Source organism: Capra hircus, chromosome 12 (assembly GCF_001704415.2).
Source record: "Capra hircus breed San Clemente chromosome 12, ASM170441v1, whole genome shotgun sequence".
In the NCBI taxonomy this organism is placed as follows: Eukaryota; Metazoa; Chordata; class Mammalia; order Artiodactyla; family Bovidae; genus Capra; species Capra hircus.
This window is the reverse complement of record NC_030819.1, coordinates 51,161,682-51,184,665: the sequence shown is the minus strand read 5'-3', so window position 1 is coordinate 51,184,665 and position 22,984 is coordinate 51,161,682. Positions and strand designations below refer to the sequence as shown.

Here is a 22,984-nt window from a genome sequence, read left to right as displayed (position 1 = left end):
ACCTAATTCTACTGGGTTGGTTTTCGTAAGATGTGAAAGGGAAATAAGTCCAAAAAACACGAAAATCAAATTAGAATTAGTGGAATTTTTTATATGGATTTTCTTCTGCTCGTTTGTTTCTTAGGTGTATTCTTAAGATGGACCATCACTGTCCTTGGTACGTATAAAACACGGAGGAGATGACATGAGGCGGGGAAGTGGGAAGGAGGGTATTTATTTCGAGTGATTGATCTCAGTGTTCCTAAATTTTGAAGGTCAATTTAATTACTCATAGATATCAAGATTAATGTAGTTTTATGTTTCTGTTTACATGTCTTTCTTTAAAAATATATTCTGGTGTTATTAACCCAAAAAATTGTACAATAAGAATTAACATTGAAATTCCAAATTCTTACAGAATTAATTTAAAACACACGTTCACAATTAAGACATTGCCCCTTTCTTCTCAGATGAACCATTTATAGTTATAATGCTTTAATGGTTTTTGATATGTCCTATTTGTTTTCATCATGATTTAAAAAACAACAACAATAAATTTACCACCTTGGCCATTTTTAAGTGTACAAGTTCAGCAGTGTTAAGCATGTTCGCATTGTTTTGCGACTAGTGTCCAGAACTGTTCATCTTGCAAAACTGATACTCTGTCCCCATTAAATAGCTCCCTACTCCCCTCCCGAAAGTCCCTGGCAGACACCATTCTAGTTTTGTTTCTCTAAGTGTGTCTTGTTTTTACAGTGTGATTTTGTTTATTCTTCTAGGGTGAATAACTGTGTGGGATTTTCTAATTACAAATTCTTCCTGCTTTTTTTATTCTACTCTCTGTTATATTGCCTTTTCGTGGCTACAACAGTTTTACAGTACTTCATAAAATTTTGGACGGTAAGTCTTTTTTCTAACTTAAACATGTATTTAAGATTTTTAAGATGGTATTTCATGAATAATTCCTTCATTCTGTATTATAAGTAGACAATACTTAATTGTACTAGTTAGAATTTATAATGGCTCAGAAGACAAATGGTGTTAAAAGTTCCCTTCCTATATACATGTTTATTTGTGAATAAATGAGTATTACACAGGACATAGTGAGTTTCTTTTAGTAATTCAGACTGTTTTCAACCATACTCCTAACAATGGGCTATCAGTTTTAGGGAAAGCGTTCCTTTCTTTGAGTTGATGAGACTTAGTGAAGTTTTTACAGTAATAAAATTGAAACTCCCAGCCTCAGGTAACCATTAATCTGTTTCCTGTCTCTATAGATATTAATCATTTTCCTACTGTGAGTGGCAAATGTTTTCCCATGTTAATTGATGTCTTATAACTCCATTTTATTTTTACTAAATCAGTTTTATATTTTTAAAGTAGTACTTTTAAATTATGATTTCTGGCTTTATTTTAGTCACTGTAAATTTATACAAATATTCATCCAACTTTTCTTCTAGCATTTTTTTTTCCCTTCATTTAAGTCTTTAATTTTGGGGGTTATTGTGGTTAAAAGGTGCTTTTGTATTTACTCTTCTTAAAAACCCTATGAAGGTATTTTAAAATGTAGGTTTTATTTTTATTCAGGTGTGGTGAAACTGACAGATCAGGAGGTGATAACCTTTGAAAAGATAGCTTGTTAGTTCCAAGGGAGGGTTCCCACCACACTCTGCAGGCCCTCATGGGGAAGCACCAGAGTCGCTCAGGAAGTCGAAGGCACAAGGGCCAGAGCCTTCACTAGTGTCCATGGGAGAGGCACAGTGAGGCAGGCTAAGTGCACATAGGGTTAGCTAGTTTGAGCAACCTCAGTGGTCTCTGGGGCTCCAGGCAGTCCCTTGTTTGCTGTGAGTAGGGCCGGGTAGTATTGCCCACTGGACTGTGCGAGCCAAGTAACCGGAGGTGTTTTGGAGTGTGGGCTCTGGACCAATTAGTTTGTATATAGTTTGAGAAGTACATTCCTTGCTGTCTCTTTTAAGAAACAGATAGCCCTGGGAGAGGCACTCTCTCCCCAGTCAGCTAGGATCCAGATGCTCGGAGCATTGAGGCTGAAGAGAAGAAGAAAATATAGTTAATGCAGAAGGAGCTCTTATTTGTCGAGCTTTCAGAGTTGTAAACTGAGGTTGGAGAAGTTAGGTAAATAAAGTGAAGGTTGAATCAGTGCCAGATGAATGAAATCCAAATTACAGAGTGTCACATTTCTTTGTCAGAAACTTCAGCAGTGTTTGCATGTAATGATTTGTTAATGAAAAAGTAAATATTGTCAAACTTTTTAAGATTCATGATGAGTAGGGAAAGACTAATAACTTAAGTCTGCTTTTCTCTTCATTCTTCAACAGTTACTATGTGCCAAGCACATATGTTCTAGGCACTTTGGTTATATCAATGTACAAAGCAGACAAAGAATTCTGTCTTCGTAGAACTTACTTTTGAGAGGGACTAAACACACAGTAACCATAGTAAATAAGGAAATTGTGTTATATACTGGAAACTAAATGCTATGGGAAAAAAGTAGATCAGGGTAAAGGACTTAGCTAGTGTGTGGGGCAGGTGGGTATAATGGGCAAGTTATAGTACTAAAAAGATTGATCACGGCAGACCTCAATAAGAAGATTAGATTTGAGTGAGACTTGAAGGAAGTTAGTGGATATCCGAGAGAAGATTATTTGTGCACCCAACAAATGAGCATGTAAATATATAAAGTAAATATTAACAGAAGTAAAGGGAGAAATAAGAGCAAGACAGTAGACAGAAATAAAGGGTGAAAGTAAAGGGAGAAATAGCAAGATCACAGTAAGGGCCTTTGATCAGTGGATGGATCATTAGACAAAAATGAAATAAAGAAGTATTAGACTTAAATGAAGCTTTAGTCCAGAGGGACCTGATGGACAGAGCACTCCGTCCACAAGCAGCAGAATACATGTTCTTCTCAAGTGCACATGGGACATCCTCTGTGATAGGTCACAAAATGTGTCTTGTCATTTTAGGAATATTGAAATGATAGCAAGCATCTTTTCTAACCACAATGGTATGAAACTGGAAATCAATTTTAAGAAAAATAAACTGGAAAATTCACAGATATATTTAGATTGAACAACATGCAGCTGAACAACCATTTGGTCAAAGAAGGAATCAAAAACTATTAAGACAAATGAAAATGGAAATACAACATAAAAAAAGAGTTCTGGGATGCAGCAGAAGCAGTTCTAAGAGGGAACTTCATAGAGATAAACCTATGTTAAGAAGTAAGAAAGGATCTCAAATAACCTAACTTTACACCTCAAGGAACTAGAAAAAGAACAAAGCTGCAAGTTCATAGAAGGGAGGAAATAACAAAGATCAGAGTGAAAATAAGTGAAATAGAAACTAGGTAACTAAAACTAAGAGCTGGGTTTCTTAAAGAATAGAGAGACCTTCAGCTAGTCTCACCAAGAAGAAGAAGAAAGAGGGGACTCGAAAGAGGAGACGTTACAGCTGATAAATACAAAGGGTCAAAGGGACTTCTCTGAACAATTATATGCCAAATAATTGGACAACCCAGAAGAAATGGATAAATTTCTAGAAACGGACAGCCTACCAAGACCAAATCATGAAGGAAGAGAAAATCTGAATAGACTGATTAATAGTAAAGAGATTGAGTAATCAAAAACCTCCAAAAGTCCAGGACCTCTGGCTTCACAGGTGAACAGCCTACACTGATCCAGCTCACACTCTTTCCAAAAGTAGACAAGAGAACACTTCCAGGCTCATTTTATAAGGTCAATATTATCCTAATACCAAAACCAGACGAGGTCACCACAAGAAAATTGCAGCCTAAAATGCCCATTGAACGTAGATTTTTTTAAATCCTCAATAAAATATTAACAAGCCAGATTCAACAATACATTAAAAGGACCACATGCACCCTGTTCAAGTAAGATTTATTCCAGGGATGTGAGGATGGTTCAGCATCTGTGGAGCAGTATGTGTGATACACCCCATTAACAAAATGAAGGATAAAAATTATATGATCATCTCAATAGATACAGAAAAAGCATTTGACAAAATTCAAGATCCACTTATGGTAAAAACTGTTAACAAAATTAGTATAGCGGGGACCTCAGTTTAATGGCCATATACTGACAAGCCTACAGCTGACATCATACTCGGTGGTGAAAAGCTGAAAACTTTCCTCTCATATCAGGAACTAGACCAGGATACCCACTCTTGCCACTTTTATTCAACATAGTGTGGAAGGTCTTAGCCAGAGCAATTAGGCAAGAAAAAGAAATAAAATGCATCCAGAATGAAAGGAAGAAGTAAAGATGTCTCCGTGGGCAGAGGACATACTATGTTAGAAAATCCTAAAGACTCTACCAAAAAAAAAAAAAAACCTGTTAGCTAATTAATAAGCAAGTTCATTGAAGTCATATGATACAAAACCAATGTACAAAAATCAGTTGCATCTGTGTACACTAATAAATTTTTAGAAAGAGAAGTTAAGGAAACAGTCCCATTTACAACTGCATCAGAAAGAATAAAATACCTTGGAATAACTTTAACCAAAAAGATGAAAGATCTATACACTGTAAAGTATTAGTCATTGATGACAGCAACTGAAGAAGACCCAAATAAATGGAAAAATAATCTGTGCTCATGGATTGAAAGAATTAATATTGTTTAAAATATTAATACTATATATCAGTTCAGTTCAGTCGCTCAGTCGTGTCCAACTCTTTGTGACCCTATGAATCACAACACACCAGGCCTCCCTGTCCATCACCAACTCCTGGAATTCACCCAGACTCACGTCCATCGAGTCAGTGATGCCATCCAGCCATCTCATCCTCTGTCGTCCCCTTCTCCCGCCCCCAGTCCCTTCCAGCATCAGAGTCTTTTCCAATGAGTCAACTCTTTGCAGGAGATGGCCAAAATACTGGAGTTACAGCTTTAGCATCATTCCTTCCAGAGACATCCCAGGGCTGATCTCCTTCAGAATGGACTGGTTGAATCTCCTTGCAGTCCAAGGGACTCTCAAGAGTCTTCAACACCACAGTTCAAAAGCATCAATTCTTCGGCGCTCAGCTTTCTTCACAGTCCAACTCTCACATCCATACATGACCACAAGAAAAACCATACCCTTGACTAGACGGACCTTAGTCAGCAAAGTAACGTCTCTGCTTTTGAATATGCTATCTAGGTTGGTCCTACCTTTCCTTCCAAGGAGTAAGCGTCTTTTATTTTCATGGCTGAAGTCACCATCTGCAGTGATTTTGGAGCCCAAAAAAATAGTCTGACACTGTTTCTGCTGTTTCCCCATCTATTTGCCATGAAGTGATGGGACCGGATGCCATGATCTTTGTTTTCTGAATGTTGAGCTTTAAGCCAACTTTTTCGCTCTCCTCTTTCACTTTCATCAAGAGGCTTTTTTGCTCCTCTTCACTTTCTGCCATAAGGGTGGTGTCATCTGCATATCTGAGGTTATTGATATTTCTCCTGGCAGTCTTGACTCTAGCTTGTGTTTCTTCCAGTCCAGCTTTTCTCATGATGTGCTCTGCATATGTTAAATAAGCAGGGTGACAAAATACAGCCTTGACGTACTCCTTTTCCTATTTGAAACCAGTCTGTTTTTCCATGTCCAGTTCTAACTATTGCTTCCTGACCTGCATACAGATTTCTCAAGAGGCAGGTCAGGTGGTCTGGTATTCCCATCTCTTCCAGAATTTTCCACAGTTTCTTGTGATCCACACAGTCAAAGGCTTTGGCATAGTCAATAAAGCAGAAATAGATGTTTTTCTGGAACTCTCTTGCTTTTTCCATGATCCAGCGGATGTTGGCAATTTGATCTCTGGTTCCTCTGCCTTTTCTAAAACCAGCTTGAACATTGGGAAGTTCACAGTTCACGTATTACTGAAGCCTGGCTTGGAGAATTTTGAGCATTACTTTACTAGCGTGTGAGATGAGTGCAACTGTGCAGTAGTTTGAGCATTCTTTGGCATTGCCTTTCTTTGGGATTGGAATGAAAACTGACCTTTTCCAGTCTTGTGGCCACTGCTGAGTTTTCCAAATTTGTTGGCATATTGACTGCAGCACTTTGACAGCATCATCTTTCAGGATTTGAAAGAGCTCCACTGGAATTCCATCACCTCCACTAGCTTTGTTCGTAGTGATGCTTTCTAAGGCCCACTTGACTTCACATTCCAGGATGTCTGGCTCTAGATGAGTGATCACACCACTCATACCAATGTTCCCTTGATATCTCTAATTTTCTTGAAGAGATCTCTAGTCTTTCCCATTCTATATATATACATACTACCCAAAGTAATCTGCAGATTCATTGCAATCCCCATTAAAATTAAAATTCCAATAACGTTTTTCCAAAAGTAGGACAACCCTAAAATTTGTATGGAACCACAAAAGGCTGCAAATGACAAAAACAGTCTTGAAAAAGAATAAGGTAGAGGTATTTTGCTTCCTATATTACACATCTGTAGTAATCAAAGCAGTATGTTATTGGCATAAGAACAGACACACAGATCAGTGGAACAGAATAAGAGCCCTGAAATCAACCCAAGCATCAATTTATGACAGGGAGCCAAGGATATACAATGGGAAAAAGACAGTCTGTTCAGTAAATGGTTTTGGGAGACCTATACAGCCACATGGGGAATAATGAAACTGAGCATTAGTCCTCCATCATGGACAAAAGTCAGCTCCTAAAGACTTGAACATGAGAGCTGAAATTGTAAACCTAGAAGACAAGGGGGCGAGCTCCTTGACCTCAGCCTTGGCAGTGACTTGTGTGGATTTGACACCAAACATAAAAGCCACAAAAGGAAAGAAAACAAGTGAGACCACATCAAACTGAAAGCTTCTGTACAGAAAAGGAAACTGTTAACAAAATAAAAAGCCTACTGGATGGAAGAAAATATTTGCAAATTATGTAGCTGATAAGGGATAATATCCAAAATATATAAAGAACTCACAGCCTAATAGCAAGAACAAGACAAAACAGCCAGATTTAAAATGGTCAGAGGGTCTGAATAGACCTTTCTCCAATGAAGACATATAGATAGCCAACAAATGCAAGAAAAGATGCTCAGGATTACTAATCATCAGGGAGATACAAGTCAAAACCACAGCAGCAGGATTTCCCTGTAGGTTGCAGTAGCTAAGGCTCCACACTCCCAATGCAAGGGGCCTGGGTTTGATCCCTGGTCAGGAAACTAGGTCCCACATTCCTCAACTAAGAGTTCACATGCCACAACTAAAAATCCTGCATCCCACAACTAAGACCTGGCACAGCCAAATAAATAAGTGAAAGTATTTTTAAAAACCTTATACCTGTTAGAATGGCTGTTATCAAAAAGACAAGAAATAACAAGTTTTGGCAAAGATGGGGAGAAAAAAGAACCTTTGTGTGTTGGTGGGAATGTAAATTAGTGCAGCTATTATGAAAAATGGTATGAGGAATCCTCAGAAAATTAAAATTAGAACTATCATCTCACATAATCCAGAAATTCTGCTTCTGGGAATATATCCAGAGGAAACGAAAACACTGACAAAGATACCTGCACCCCTGTGTCACAGATTATTTACAACAGCCAAGACATGAAAACACTGAGGTTTACATTGGTGGATGAAGAACTTGTGGTATAAATATGCCATGGAAGATTTCACTTTTAGTCCAGTGGATAAGAATCCACCTGCCAATGCTGGGGACAGGGGTTCAGTCCCTGGCTCAGGAAGATCCCAAGTGCCATCGAGCAGCTAAGCCCGTGTGCTGCAACTGCGGAGCCCATGTGCTGTAGCTATTGAATCCCACACATCTAGAGCCTGTGCTCCCCAGCCAGAGAAGCCACCGCAAATGAAAAACCTGTGTACTGCAGTGAAGAGCAGCCCCCACTCACTGCAACTAGGAAAAGTCCAGCAAGGAGCCAGCACAGTCAAGAATAAACAAAAATTTTTAAATGTGCAGTGGAATATTCTACCATTAAACCAAGAAGGAAGTCTTGCCATTTATGACAACTCAGATGGACCTTGAAGGCATTATATTAATTGAATCAAGTCAGAGAAAAACAAATACCATATTATCTAACTTATATGTGGAATTTAAAAAAAAGCCTCATAGACAAAAAGAACATTTTGGTGGTTGTCAGAAGTATGGGGTAGAGGATGGGTAAAATGGGTGAGGGTGGTCAAAATAGTCTGGAGATGTAATATCCAACGTGGTGACTATAGTTAATAAGTATATTTTAAAGTCTTTAAGAATTAGAGTTGGAAAGATCTCATTAGAAGAAAAAAGATTCTGTGACTGTGTGGTGTTGGACATCAGCTAGACTTACTGTTAGGATCATTATGCAGTTATAGACGTGCATGGAATCGTTATGTTGAGCTCCTGAAACTGATGGAATGTCATGTTAGGCCTCAGTAAGAAGGTTATACTTGACAAAGATATGACGGAACTTAATGGATATCTGAGAGAAGAACATCTCAAACAGAGGAAGCATGTATACTTTAGAGTCAAGGCCCAAGAGGAGGAGCCAGTGCCAGGAGGCTTGTCTCGTGAGGCTGAGCCAGAGGGAGGCTGGTGCAGCCCAGGAGGAGGCCCAAGGGGAGAGGGCCTTCGGGGGTGTTGCCAGGGTCAGAGTGGGGAGCAGAGGGGTGAGGCCATCTGACTTCCTCAGGGCCCCTCGGATTGCTGTGCAGGAACTAGACCACATGGTAGGTGAGGGCACCTTTCCCAAGGCTGCTGCCCACCAGTGAGGCGGGACAGAAGGGACCAGGCCTGGTTTTCAGAAATCACTCATCAGAAGTTTTTTAAAAAGCTATGTGCTAAGCAAAATTAATTTTATTCCTTCCTGGGTACAAATCTATTTTAAAAATTTCGTGGAAGGGTGTGTAAAGTATACCCTAAATGTGCTTGGAGAGCGGAATCTCCTTGTCTTTTGTGTTTTCTTGAGAAAACGTCATCGATGACATTTAAAGAGCAACAACTTGGTGACCCTTCAAGACATGAAAGGTTTACAACAATAGTGCGCAGGATAATTTTGTATAAAAAGTGGTTTCTTAATACACTGTCTCTATTTGTACAAGCTTTGCCGCAGGAAATCTACAGAGAGTTGTCCAAAGGTAAAATACATTATTGCCATGACATTCTTGCCATCCTTTTTTTGTGACATTTATAGTGAATATGTGTAATACTCATTTGCTTCGCAAGATGGGGAGATAGAAGAATCACTTGTATTTAAAAGGAGTTGTGTTTCCTCTAGAAGACAAGAGGAAAAGATGGGTGTCAGAAATAGCTAACGCTAAAAACCTACCACTTAGCCTGGCTTCCCTGGTGGGCTCACATGGTAAAGAATCTGCCTGCAGTGCAAGAGATGCGGGTTCGATCACTGGGTTAGGAAGATCTCCTGGAGAAAAGAGTGGCAACCCACTCCAGTATTCTTGCCTAGAGAATTCCACGGACAGAGGAGGCTGGAGGGCTACAGTCCGTGAGCTCGCGAAGAGTCAGACACGACTAAGCAGCTAACACTTTGACTTCACTAGCCTATGAACAGTGTTTAAGTCAAGCAGGAGCAGCTCGTGTTCTCAGGCTGTGGTTGGCCTGTACTGTGAGAGTGACTGCCCAAGGCTTCTCCTTCTCCCCTTGCTAGATCCTCAACTTCTTCTAGGTGAACATGTGCTTCTGTTGAGATGAATATGACCATTATGATAGGTAACAGAGTTGCTGTTTTCATTCACTAATACCTGGTGGCAAATTTATATACCAGAATTGGGAATTACCAGGAAAAGGTCTGTAGGAATGTGCAGGTAGGCATGGAAGCAGCTCCAGGGGTAGCCTGTTCCCAGTATGTTTGTTCCAAGAACAGAGACTGGGGAAGTCCGACAAGAGCTTTATCACAGCTAGCTTCCGGTTAGCAGCATACATAACTACCACAAGCAAATATTTTAGCTTAGATGGAGAAAACCCTCATGTATCCTAGATTTGGGGGCAAGCTTAAATATATGTATAAACTGTAAAAGAAACATGTTGAGTAAAACGTTCATCTTTTTATTCATTACTGAAAATGTTGCTAAAATTTAAGAGGAGTTTTTAAAGTGACTCTTCCTGACATGTAAGCAAGCCCCTTTGGTAATACCAGCTCTCTGCTTTGGGACATGTTGCTTTTGGATGTATTATCTAATTTATTTTATTACTTCTCATACCTGGCTTTTTTTTTTTGTGAATTCAACAGTCATTAAAAAGAACCAGATAATAAGAGTGTATTTTAGAGGTTGACTATTCTCAAAAGTAATTCGTCTCTTCTCTTTCCTCAGAATGAACTCACAGATACACGTGCAAAATTCCACGTACTTTTTCTTTTCTTTGTGTCTACAATGTTCTTCATCAGCGTATTGTCACTTCTCAGCTACCACTGCTGGCTAGTTGGAAAAAACAGAACAACCATAGGTAAGTAGGTTACATAAGTTATAATTATTTAGGAATCCCAAAACTTTAGAACTGTGCCATAAGGCACACAGTAGGAAGTTCATACATAATGAATGAGTGAAGTTGCAAGAGATAGAATATCTTATATATATATATATATATATATATATGTAAGGTATATTGAACATACTTCAGTAGATTTTATAAAGGTGATGAAGTATTCAGAGGTTATATTGTTTTCCCAGAAAAGTTTTAGAAACTCATTTTTAAGTGTTACAAATATAGTATTTAAGTTATATTTATAGTTTTTGATATCAAAGATATAAAGCAAAAAAAAATTAGTACTTTTCTTCCCTCTTATAATTTTCAAATAGGTTAACTCTTCTTTTTTTAATATATCCAAACAGAATCATTCCGTGCACCCATGTTTTCATATGGAGCTGATGGAAATGGTTTCTCACTTGGATGCAATAAAAACTGGAGACAAGTCTTTGGTGATGAAAAGAAATATTGGCTGCTTCCAGTATTTTCAAGGTAGCTTCTAAAATGCGTGTCTCAGATATTATGGAATCTATGACAGTCTCTCTCTGGTTACATGTCTTAGGATTCAGAAAATCCAGTATGATATTACGAGCCTTGAGAATGAAAACTCAGAATGTCTTGATTACATAAGTATTTTGTTTTTCATATTTTTTTTATGGATAAAGGAGAGTTTGGGCATATGTTTTAGTGAGAATTAGGGGGGGAATGATGATTCATAGAAAATAATAATCACTCCATATCCTTCAAAATGAAAATGTTTTTGAAGTAAAAAATCATAAGAATGTATTAGCCATATCTTCAGAGATTTTTCCAGTTCAGTTCAGTTCAGTCGCTCAGTCGTGTCCGACTCTTTGTGACCCCATGAATTGCAGCACGCCAGGCCTCCCTGTCCATCACCAACTCCCGGAGTTCACTCAGACTCACATCCATCGAGTCGGTGATGCCATCCAGCCATCTCATCCTCTGTCATCCTCTTCTCCTCCTGCCCCTAATCTCTCCCAGCATCAGAGTCTTTTCCAATGAGTCAACTCTTCACATGAGGTGGCCAAAGTACTGGAGTTTCAGCTTTAGCATCATTCCTTCCAGGTTATATAATCTGTTGTATCTTAAAGAAGACCCAACACATAATGCAGTTTTTACCTCAAATTTAAATGAGAATATATGCTCAAAAAGATTCATAATTTCCTTTTCTCCCAAATTTTCAGCCATCCTACGCCATCCATACACAAAAGTTATTATAAAAAAGGAAAAAGTATTTGAAATTCAAATACCATATTTATAAGTGCTGTGGGTTCCTTTTTCTTTTTTCCCTTAATTAACTGTATTGCTTATTATTTGTTTGAAAATGACATATTTGCCTTCTTTTTCTTTTTTGCCACACCATGTGGAATCTTAATTCCCTGACCAGGGACTGAACCTGGGCCCTGGCCGTGGAAGTACACAGTCCTAACCACTAGACTCCCAGGGAATTCCCAATTGCCTTCATTTTTGAAAGGCATTTATGCTTGGTATAGAATTGTAGATGTTGCTTGCATTTTTTCTGATGAGAAGTTTGTGGACATTGTCTTTTTTCTATTTGTGTAATACGACTTTTTTCTCTGCCTACTTTTAAGATTTTGTTCACCTCTAGTTTCATACAGTTTGTTTATCACTTCAGTTGCTCAGTCGTGTCCGACTCTTTGCGACCCCATGAATCGCAGCACACCAGGCCTCCCTGTCCATCACCATCTCCCGGAGCTCACTCAGACTCACGTCCATCGAGTCAGTGATGCCATCCAGCCATCTCATCCTCTGTCGTCCCCTTCTCCTCCTGCCCCCAATCCCTCCCAGCATCAGAGTCTTTTTCAGTGAGTCAACTCTTACCACTAGTTTCATGCAAATGATGTCATTTTCTTCATGATACTTGTGCTTAGGATTGTTGTGCTTCTTGGATCTGTAACTTAAAGTTCCATCAAATTTGGAAAAATACCTTTAACCACTGTTTCTTCAAGTATTTCTTTTTTTTTCTCTCTCTTCAAGGATTTCTTCTGCCACCCCCCTCCCACATCACTGCAGGGGCTTCAGCTGCATGTCTGCGGCCAGCTGGGGTCTCTGCCTCAGCTCACTGGTGGGCGGCTCACTTCTCGTTCAGTCTTCTTCCTGCGTTTAACCTTGAAGTGCACCAGTCTCTTCTGTGTGCTTTATCTATTTTCTCTCATATTCAGGTTTTTCCACTCTTGACAGACTTATTTTTTAAGGTTATTTTCTCCTAAACAGAAATTTCAGTGTTGGCAGTTGGTTTTTTTGGCTCTTGTGTTTTTTTTTTTTTCTTCTTTAAAGATGTTGTTCCCTTATCCTCTGTCTTATGTTGTTTGTGTCAGTAAATCAGCCTCCCTCTTATTAATAACCTTTATTCCACTGTTTGTACAACCGCACCTCAGTGATAGTGCGGGTTTCGTTCCCAACCCCACATAAAGCAGGTATCACAATAAAGTGAGTCATATGAATTTTTTGGTTTCCCAGTACATATAAAAGCAATATTTACACTAACCATAGACTGTTAAGTGTTTGATAACATTATATCTTTTTTTTAAAAGGACAGTGTACATACTTTGATTTATTATCTAAGCCTTTAGCAAGTTGTGATCTTTTTGCTAATGGAGGGTTTGAAATATTCCAAGAATTACCAAAACGTGACACAGAGATGCAAAGTGAGCAAATGCTGTTGGAAAAAATGGCACTGGAAGACTTGCTCAGTGCAGGGTTGCCTCAAGCCTTTAATTTCTAAAAATCACAGTATCTGCCAAGAGCATAATGAAGCACAATAAAATGAGATGTGCCTGTAAATTTCTCTCTCTCTCTCCCCCTCTCTGGCTCCTTTAAGACTCTGTCTGTATCACTAGTTACAAGTGGTTTGCTTATTATGTTCCTCTGTATGCTTTTCCCTATGTTTATCCTCTTTAGAGTTCATTAGGCTTCTTGGATCTATGAATTTTTAGTTTTCATCAAGTCTGAGTAATTTTGATACAGTTTTCTATTGTTCTTGTTGCCTGCTTCCCTCTTCCTGTGCCCTCCCCCAACTAGCTTTTCAGGTTCTTCTTAAACATTCCTTGAGACGCACTGGTTGTTGCTGTTGTCCCTGTCTTCTCACTTCCATCTTTCTTCTTTCTTTGCTTCAAGTTGGATAGTTTCTACTGTCACATGTCTGTGAGTTCACTGATTTTTTCTTCTGTGATGTCTACTGTTAAGCTCATCCAGTGAGGTTTTTTATTTCAGATTTTAGATATATATATATATATTTCAGCTTCAGAAGTTCGATTTGGTTCTTTCTTCATATTTTACATTTCTCTTCATTTAAGTCTATGTTTCAGGTTTTCATAGTCATTTCTAAACCTTTTCTGTTGACTTTTTTTTTTAATGCTAGTAATTTTTGACTGGACTTTTCGAATTCTGAATATTTAAAATTTGTCTCCCTTTAAAGAATGTTGGATTTTGTTTTGGTAAACTGTTAAGTTACTTGAGTTTCAGCTGAGTCCTCCTGAGGCTTGTTTTAACCTTTGCTAGGTTGGTGTAGAGTAGGCAAGTTAATCCTACAACAAAGGTGAGAGCCAACTGGGGTCCCCGCCAGATCCCGGTGTTCAGTGCGGTCTCTCTGCTCTGGCAGGTCAGCGTGGATGCTGGCAGTGCGCTGCGGCTCCACTGTGCAGTTGCTCTTTTCCCAGATTCACACACGTGGCTGAGAATTCATCTAAAGGCTCAAGTAGAACCCTGTGCAGATTCATGGAGCCCTTTCTCTGCACATCTTCCTCTTGCTCAGCTCTGTCCCCTCAGTTCAGTGAGACCACCTTGCCCTGCTTGCCAACACAACCCCTCCCCACCCCCACCCACTGGTGCTCAGGCTCTGGCAGAAACTGCGACTCCTTGGCTGGCTTCACTTCTCTAAGACACCACAGTTCTGTGTGGCCTGTTAGGAAAACAGTTGTCTGTCAGCTGTTTGACAGCAGGTCACATCTTCCCATTAATCCATCTTGGCTGGAAGTGGAACTCCCTGCTGGACACAGTTTTGATGTTTTAAGAATGTGGAAGTGAGGCATAGCTGTACTTTTTTAGATTTTCTTTTCTTTTATTCAGTGATATATCCCTAACATTTAAAATGGTACTTAGACCATCCAGTAAATATTTGTTTAATGAATGTTGTTGAATGAATGAATATATGGAATTTACATCTTGAATTTCAATTTGAGCATCTGTGATATCTTAAATGATTGTAACAGGCAAGTCAGTTATCCAGATGTTTGAATCTATTGTTTAAGGTATCATAACTTTAGGTATTATAACTTTAAGTCATCATAATTTTAATAGTCATAGAAGATATTGTTTTTAATTGCATGTAAATTATAAAAGAAAGACTTGCTTCCTCAGTGAAGTCTAATAACCCTCTGAATTAGAAATCTTAGAAATTATTCTCTGAAATGACAAGTTACAGTAATCTCTTTATACCATCCTTCTGAAAAATAGGTGTTAAATTTGACCACTTTGATTTAACTTGATATGATTAAATTATCACTGGTATTTTTCATTATTGCAGCCAGGGTGATGGCTGCAGTTTTCCGACTCGCCTTGTGGGGACGGATCCAGAGCAAGCTTCTGTCTCAAACCAAAGTGAAAGTGCCAGAAGGTGTGCTTCTTGTTGTTAAGTTTTTCAGAATTCATTATAAAGCAATCTGTGTGTGTGTGTGTTACACTTAGATAAATACAGTAGGAATGTGGTAAGCCGGCAGAGACAGGAAAGATAAATTCTGTACAGGTTTCTAACTGAGGGTCAGTGTATGCATACAGCTGATATGCTTAAGGTAACCATTCAAACTGGAACACTTTGAGAGTATGAAAATGAATGCCTCCTGTTAGTAGTTGGGCCAAGACAGGCTCGTGTCATTGGAAGTGTCTCGGCAGAGAAGGAAGCATGGCTCCCCTACCTGTTCTGCATCTTCCTGGAAACAGAGACTCTTGAGATTTGATTATGTTGGTTTCTGTCAGTTATATTTTCAAAGAAGTTAGTCATTGTACTATGCTCCATTTTATTTTGATAAACAGATTTTAACTGGACTTTGAAAATAATATGAATGAGGATTCAAAAATACAGATACAAAATTTCTTCTTATTCATCTTAGAGGATATTTTCTCAAGAGTTTGTATGGCAAGCACACTGATTGATAAATTCAGAGAAATAGTTCATTTTAGGTTAAATTTTAAAGAAGGTAGAGGTACCTCTGTCAAAGTGAAACACTTGAAATGTATTTACTCCAGAAATAAACTGTGGGGGATAAGGGGTCACAGATTACTTTTGTTAGAACATGGGCCTTAGAACCTAGAACCTAAGGCCTTGGGACCTCACAGCTCTAACATTTACTGTGGGCCTGTGGACCTTAGACAAGTTAGTCTGAGCCTCAGCTGCCAGCTCTGTGAAAGGAGGATTCATCCTGTTTCCAGGGTTGTTGTGAAGCTGGCGATTATGAAAGCACCTAGCGCAGTGTCTGGCCCATAGTGCGTACCCTCAAATAATAGTTCCCTTTTCTTCCTTCTTGTGTTCCTCCACTCCCTCCCTCCCTGGATCTCTTAGCTAGAAAAATAAGTCTGCACTGAATCACTGAATCATTTTTCCCCCTTAGATCTATACTGCAGAGGTAGAAAGCAGAAAACTTGGGAAATGACAGGTAATTTTTTGTCCTGGCCACAGACCTAGATCCTCACCTGTTCTGTGCTACCTTACAGCTCTTGATTAACATTAACACGTTAAACACATTTCAGATTGGCCTCTGAAGCTATTTTTCTTTTGCCTAATTGTTTTCGTTGGCAGTGCTGAGTACAGATTCTTGGGTCTAGGGAGCCATTTAATCGGGGGTTGGGGGCATAATTTTCTTCTGAAGATGGAGTTTTTTCAGCGTGCTGAGATCTCATGCGTTGCCCTTACGTATTTAGGAAAAGGAATACTAATTTGCTGCTTATTAATTAAATACTCTTAAGCATTAAACTCTTTACTGAATGATTTGCTCTTCTTTCAGTATTGGGTCAAATCAGCCCTTTCCTATCAAACCGCTTAGTGAATCAAAAAACCGCCTATTGGACAGTGACCCTCAGTGGCTGGAGAGTGGATCTGAAGAAGGTGTTGGCGGATCAGGTAATGGTTGCCATCTGAAAACATTGCTTCATCTGCTTAAAATGAAAACCACCAGACTTAATAAATGTGGAAAAAGCGAAATACACTATGTGATATTTTAAGATACTAAAATATTTGAAACTTTTTAATAAAATGTCTACTTTGTGGGCTGTTAGTGTTGACTTGGAGCTTTCATGGAGGCGAGGGTTCAATGAGAAGTGTAGTGACTGCTGCTGTTTTTTTTCTGTTCACAGTTTTTTGTTTTTCCTTGTTGTTATCCAGCCATGTATTTCATCACCTCAGATGTAGAAAGTTGTTTAGGGCACAGTATTCTGGATAATGTTTAAACAAGGTTATTCTTTAGGGTCATAGCTTTTGCTTATTTGAAAATAATTTTTTTTAAGTCTTTATTGAACTCGTTACAACTTTGCTTCTGTTTTGTTTTGGTTTTTTGGCCACAAGGCATGTGGGATTTTAGTCCCCGACCAGAGATCTAACCCTCACCTGCTGCGTTGGGAGGTGAAGTCTTTAACCACTGGACCATGAGGGAAGTCCCCGAAAAGATAATATTTTTGGAATGCCTTGTACTCTTTGGCTGTCTTTTCTTAGTATAAAAATAGTGCACTGAGTATATTTTAACATTTTAACCTTTTAGTGATGACTCTTAATCATTTCATAAATTTGTGGATACGTTCTAGAACAGTTGGTAAGATAGCAGTGGGATTTTGAGTCAGGCCTGGGTTTGTAATAGGTAGTCTGACCATTTACTAGCTTAATACGTTATCTGTGGTTCTTAATAACACTAGTAATAATATTCTCCTGGCACTATAGGAAAATGGTTTGGACATTCAGATCCATTTGTAACTAACACTTAGTTTGTAACTAACTGTAGGAAAGAGCCTTGAAAACTTGTCAGAATTTCTGACTTGTTGTTTTGGCTTTAAGCAGCATTTAAATTCTCTTAACTTAGCATCATTAAGGCCTTCATCCAGGTTATTCGCCCCTCAGTATGAAGTCGAGGGAAAATCAGAGGTTTTTGGACTTGAAATGACTGCTGCTAAACATCTTTAGAGCCAGTGGATATTTTCACCTAGTATGAAAACCAGACTTTCAGATCTTAGCGCTGCTTTCCTTCCTTCTGGGTTCTAACAGCAGACAGATGGTTAGCACCAGAAGCCTATTTAGTGCTTACATAAGACTTGCTTTTACTGTGATCATCAATTTTACCATTTAGCTAGGAACTTAATACTTCTTTTTCTGTCATGTCATATATAATTATGTGCTTACAGGGACAAATAACCATGTAACAGTGGCAATAGAAAACTGAGTACCACTTGTTCATAACTAACCAATTGAATAAGAGCAAGGTAAGACAGTATAAAGGTAATTGCTCCAAAAATTGCCCCTTATTTGCATGTCATACTCTCAAAAGAGTCTCTTTCTCATTCTTTCCATTATGGTATCAAATAGCTCAGGACAGACTGAAAGATCACAGCTGCCTACCTCCCGGTTTTCTTCCCATTCCTAGCACAGTCTTACTAAATATTTATTGGTAGAATAATGAAGAAATGAATAAATATGGACAACTAACCTTTTCAGTAAACAGTATTATTAATTTATCTAAGGGGAAAAGGTGACTTTTGCCCAGTGCTGAAGAAATTTGATCCAGAGAAGAGGGACTAAGACTTAAGAGGCTCATTGATGTTCTTTACCTGGTAAAAGATGCAGCAGAAAGCAGTTTTCTGTGTCTGAGTACCCAGGCCAGCGATGCTGCCTCTGTGCCCAGCAACAGTAGCCAGAGGAGGTTTACTTAAATAGGACTAGGAGCCCTTGTGAGGGCGGTGCTGACCCTGACCCGCAGGGACACTGAGCTCTCGAGAAGAAAGCTGTGCACCTGTCAGTGGAAGCTGAGCTCACTGGCTCAGAAGCATCACGTGGAGCTGTTACGTTTTTTAAAACCCACATGTGGTGTTTATTGCTTACCTGTCGCTGCCTAACAGAGTATACACACTTAGCAGTGTAAGACAACACACCTTTATTACCCCAGTTGTCCTGTTCTTATCTGTAATCTCGTCTAGGACATCTGCTGCCTCATGAGTGTTTGTCATTAGCATTCAGTTCCTTACAAGGACCTGGAGCCCATTTGCACATCACCAGCTCCTGTTGGGGCTCCCAGCAGGCAGGGGGCAGCCCGAGCCACACGTGATAATGACATGTCACCAGCAGCCCCGGCGAGAGCTGGTCTTCCTCAGACAGGGCGCCCGGTCCTGTCTCTGTGCTCTTCTGTGTATAGGTGGAATGATGGCTGATGCTTCTGTTTAAGAACCCTCACTGAAATTCCTGGTGGCTCAGATGGTAAAGCGTCTGCCTGCAATGAGGGAGACCCGGGGTTTGATCCCTGGATCGGGAAGATCCCCTGGAGAAGGAAATAGCAACCCACTCCAGTACTCTTGCCTGGAAAATTCCATGGACAGAGGAGCCTGGTAGGCTACAGTCCATGGGGTCAAAAAGAGTCGGACATGACTGAGTGACTTCACTTTCACTGAAATTCCCACAGACATCCAGTAGCAATCTCCTCAGCTTAGGCCCGGGTTAACAGTAAGGGAAAAGTGTAAGCCTCGGCCTCTGTTAAAATGCTCATGTGATGGCTTCAGGGAGACAGAGTCAGAGATCTGGCCCTTGTCTCAGCTTCTTATTATTAAGAGCATATTAGTAGAATTAAAGTATTTCCTTTCTTGTTTTATTATTAGCTTTATACCTTAGCCCAGAGAACTGTTTAATCAATCTTATTTTCAGAAATATAAAATCAAGTTTTAATAATTCAATTGTCTTTGGTTTTGTAGGTTTATAAAAACATATTGTGGACTGATATTTTCTGTTTTATTTGCAAGAAAATGATCAATGGGTGAAATAATTGAAGTATAAACGAAGATATATTTTTTAAAAAAGGAAACCTTTGTACAGATTGCTGGATCCACAGAAGCACTGCTCCAGAGCGGGAAGATGCCTTAATCTTAAATGAGCCCATTTGTTCAGCGTTGACTCACAGCTACAAGAGACTTCATTTTCCTTTGGAAGTAACATTTTCTCATAACATGAGATGCCATAATATGAGCTATCAGGTCACATGTTAACATGACATATGCATTTTTTTTGATAAGTGGGTTATATTATTAGAGTTGTTTCTTAGTTTCCATATAAATTTTCACTCTAGAAACACAAGCTAAAAACTTAAGTACATCTAGGTCAGTATGGTGGCTGAAAGTGAATAATAATATGCAAATTACTGCTGCTTGTACTGTGTAAGAAAGAAAATAACTTTTTTAAAAAAATTTGGTGTTTGCTAATTTATAGTTAACTGTTTTATACTTTTCAACATTTTTAACAAAGATTTTTTTATTGTTGGCTATAAATTAACACTCAGAAGGATTTAGATACCTAAATATAATCATTTGGAGCACATTTGTCTAATTCATTGAAGGCTTAGTTCAACCATTAATTAAACCATGTGTAGTTTTGTGCCCAAGGCTTAAAGAAAATTTGGCATCGTAAGAAATTTTTTATTTGTGTTTGCTTTTAATGCACTTTTTTGTTGAACTTTCATGGGTATTTATACGGGTAGGGAAACAAAGGTTACATGTGCTGTAGAAATACTGGACACAGTAGGATTGAGTTGAAGTGACTAGAAGAAAAAAGAAAGAGAAGCTATAAGCAAGCTGTTAAAATATGTTTTCAGAGTGTTACCTGCTGTTGACTTTCAAATTTCAGTTTTAAGTAAAGACTGAACTTTGCTTTGAAACTTTTTACAATAATCCCGTAACAGCTTAGACAGCAACTTAAAATGCATTTGAACGGAGGGTAAAACTGTTCAGTAGAACAGTTAACCCTAGCCACTGTCAAGAAACAAATTCTCACCTGAGCAGTCATTCAAAACTTCCATTCTCTGAGAGGTGGATTTCACTTTAATATGCAGGATTTTAAATCTGACTTCCTAACAGCAACCCCTTTCTGCCTAGACGCTTATTACCCCTTTTCCTTTTGAAGTCTAATCTAAGTGACAGAAATTGCTGCATTAACTCTAAAGATTAGAATTCATATCCTATAAGGAGAAACAATGTACTGATGTTACTCCTGTTTATACTGTTCAGTCAAAACTAAAATGATTGATTGCTACTGGAAGTGGGTAGATTTTAACCAGCATCTATCCCAGTTAGCAAATATCCCAGTTAGTTTTCTCATCTGTAAAATGGGAGTGGGGGAAGGTCTGTTATAAATGATTTGGATGGGACAACCTTTAATATTCTTCAGCTTCTAATTCTGCACAATACCTTACTTTACATTTGTCCAGCAAATATTTTTGGACGCCAAACAGTATACTAGGGATAGCTCTGTAATTTCCATCTATTGCAGGTTTACAGTTTACAGGATTTGTCTTAACTTCATGGGCTATATTACTAGATTTTAAAAGGAAGTAATTTTTCCCCTTCGAGCTAGAGGAATGAGTTAGCTTTGAAAATACAATTTGGAATACTATAATACGGCTTCTACCTTTATTTCAACACGGTAGTGTTAATAATCTTGATTCTAGAAAATGTTTGAGTTAAGGGGTATCAGTTTCCAACCAGAAACATCACTTTAGTCTGGCAGTTTGCCTATTATAAGGAAATGGTAAATGTTTAAATGTATATGCCTGCTTTCAGAAATGTCCTCCTGGTACTTCCTATGGACATTTCTATATTCAAGTCAAAAGATTTGCATGCACCTGATTAACAACTGAGGAAACTTAATTTTCCCCGTAACCTATCTCGGTGCTTTTTGGTGTTTTTGTCTTTTTCAATTCTTTCAATTTCTGTCATTTAACATCATCTTTTTTAATAACATAGTATACACCTTTTCAGAAATTTTCAGCTAAAGCCTTTGTTACCTTTGGTTTAATTAATTTATGGCCAATGTCTGCCACATTTTTAATAATTGACCAAGTTTATTCATACTTGTTAATGACTATTCAGCAAGGGCCTGCAGTGGGATGGGAACCAAGGAAAGGCTGTCTCCTTGGTATTTCAGTTGCTACCGATCAGTGCTGCCAACCTTTGGGGTGAAATAGTCAAAGTGAAGCCCTGTCAAAATTTATTAGTAGGATCTTTGTTGTTTCAAGCACTTGAACAGTTGTGACATTTAAGGAAAGTAAAATTGAATTTCAGGTCTTGCCATTGCCATTAAAAACAAATTAAAACAGGAAACTTGGTTTTACCTGGGTACGAACTGACTTCAATATTCAGTACCTGAGACATCTGACCACTGTCACTGTGCCAAACCAAAGAGCAGCTGCAGCTTAGTGGTCACTAAACTTGCACTACTTACAAAAGCAGTTTCATCTTTGCATGTGTAATTTTTTAAAAAATCCTTTTACATATTTAGTGGTTATGACCCAGTGTGTCCTAAGTTAATTGAACTTAGCTTAAATGAAATATGCAGTGTTTACTTGAATTTTATTTCTGTTGGAAGCAGATTTTGACTGTTTGTCCCATTGCTTAAATTACAGATTTTCAGTTATGTGAGATTTCCCTTCCATCATATTTAAAGCAGATGCATATAAGGGCTTAGTGTTAGGATCTGCATGGACAAATGACTTACAAATATGTTTTGCTTACATGTTGTTCTAGGACTAGCACTGCTATCAATGCAAAGTATTTTTAACCTGTTGAGAAATTAACCATATTTTTACATTTCAGCCAAAATAAAGACCATATTTAATATTCTATGATACAGCTAATATTAAACCTGAAATCGTTTCGTATGATCTGAACTGTATTTTCCAATTTAAATTTAAAATGCAATATAGATTCAGAAAGGTCCATATTTTTCTAACGACTTCACTTTATATTTTGTTGAGTTGCATAAAGCAGCAAGGAACTGTATTTGTATTAAAAGCTTCAGAAAGTGATTGAGTTTATCATATTTGTACGATTGCAGATGAGTCTATGCCCATAAGATGGACACTATTTTAAGGTGATCATTAATGTTTTTATATGGAAGAATTTGGAATACAGTTTGTTTTTACTTATCAAGTCCCATAAGTCTTGTATTTGTTTCTCATGAGTGTAACCCTGGACCATGACTTTGGTATCTTTGCTTTTTTCTCTTTGGGTGGCCTAACCTACATTAACGTGAAAGTTGAACATTTTAAAACTTTTCTCCCGAAATCATGATGATGATTTACTTTATTAATAAATAAATTCCTGTATTTGAACAGTTGTTGTTATTGTTATAAACTGATATTTACAAAGTGAAAGAGTAGCTATGATTTTTGCCATCTTGAAAATCAGGTAACATACAGTGTTGAGTTAAAAATAAGAATCTAATTTTCTACTATTCTAAATAATCTAATAACCACAAGTATTGACTGTGATAAGACT

At 38.3% G+C, this 22,984-nt stretch overlaps 1 protein-coding gene across 3 annotated transcripts in view; it reads left to right on the top strand.

Moving 5' to 3' along the window:
* Positions 1-22,636, top strand: part of ZDHHC20 (zinc finger DHHC-type containing 20) — a 58,973-nt gene extending 36,337 nt beyond the window's left edge. For 2 of the 3 annotated variants that reach the window (XM_018056550.1, XM_013968175.2), the window contains exons 6-13: positions 125-157; positions 759-879; positions 10,279-10,411; positions 10,798-10,924; positions 15,000-15,089; positions 16,474-16,589; positions 17,858-17,935; positions 19,412-22,636. In XM_018056550.1, coding sequence (XP_017912039.1) covers positions 125-157; positions 759-879; positions 10,279-10,411; positions 10,798-10,924; positions 15,000-15,089; positions 16,474-16,589; positions 17,858-17,895 — 658 coding nt within the window. In that variant the 3' untranslated portion in view covers positions 17,896-17,935; positions 19,412-22,636. The remainder of the gene's footprint in view (positions 1-124; positions 158-758; positions 880-10,278; positions 10,412-10,797; positions 10,925-14,999; positions 15,090-16,473; positions 16,590-17,857; positions 17,936-19,411) is intronic. The other variant, XM_018056551.1, reaches the window with a different exon arrangement.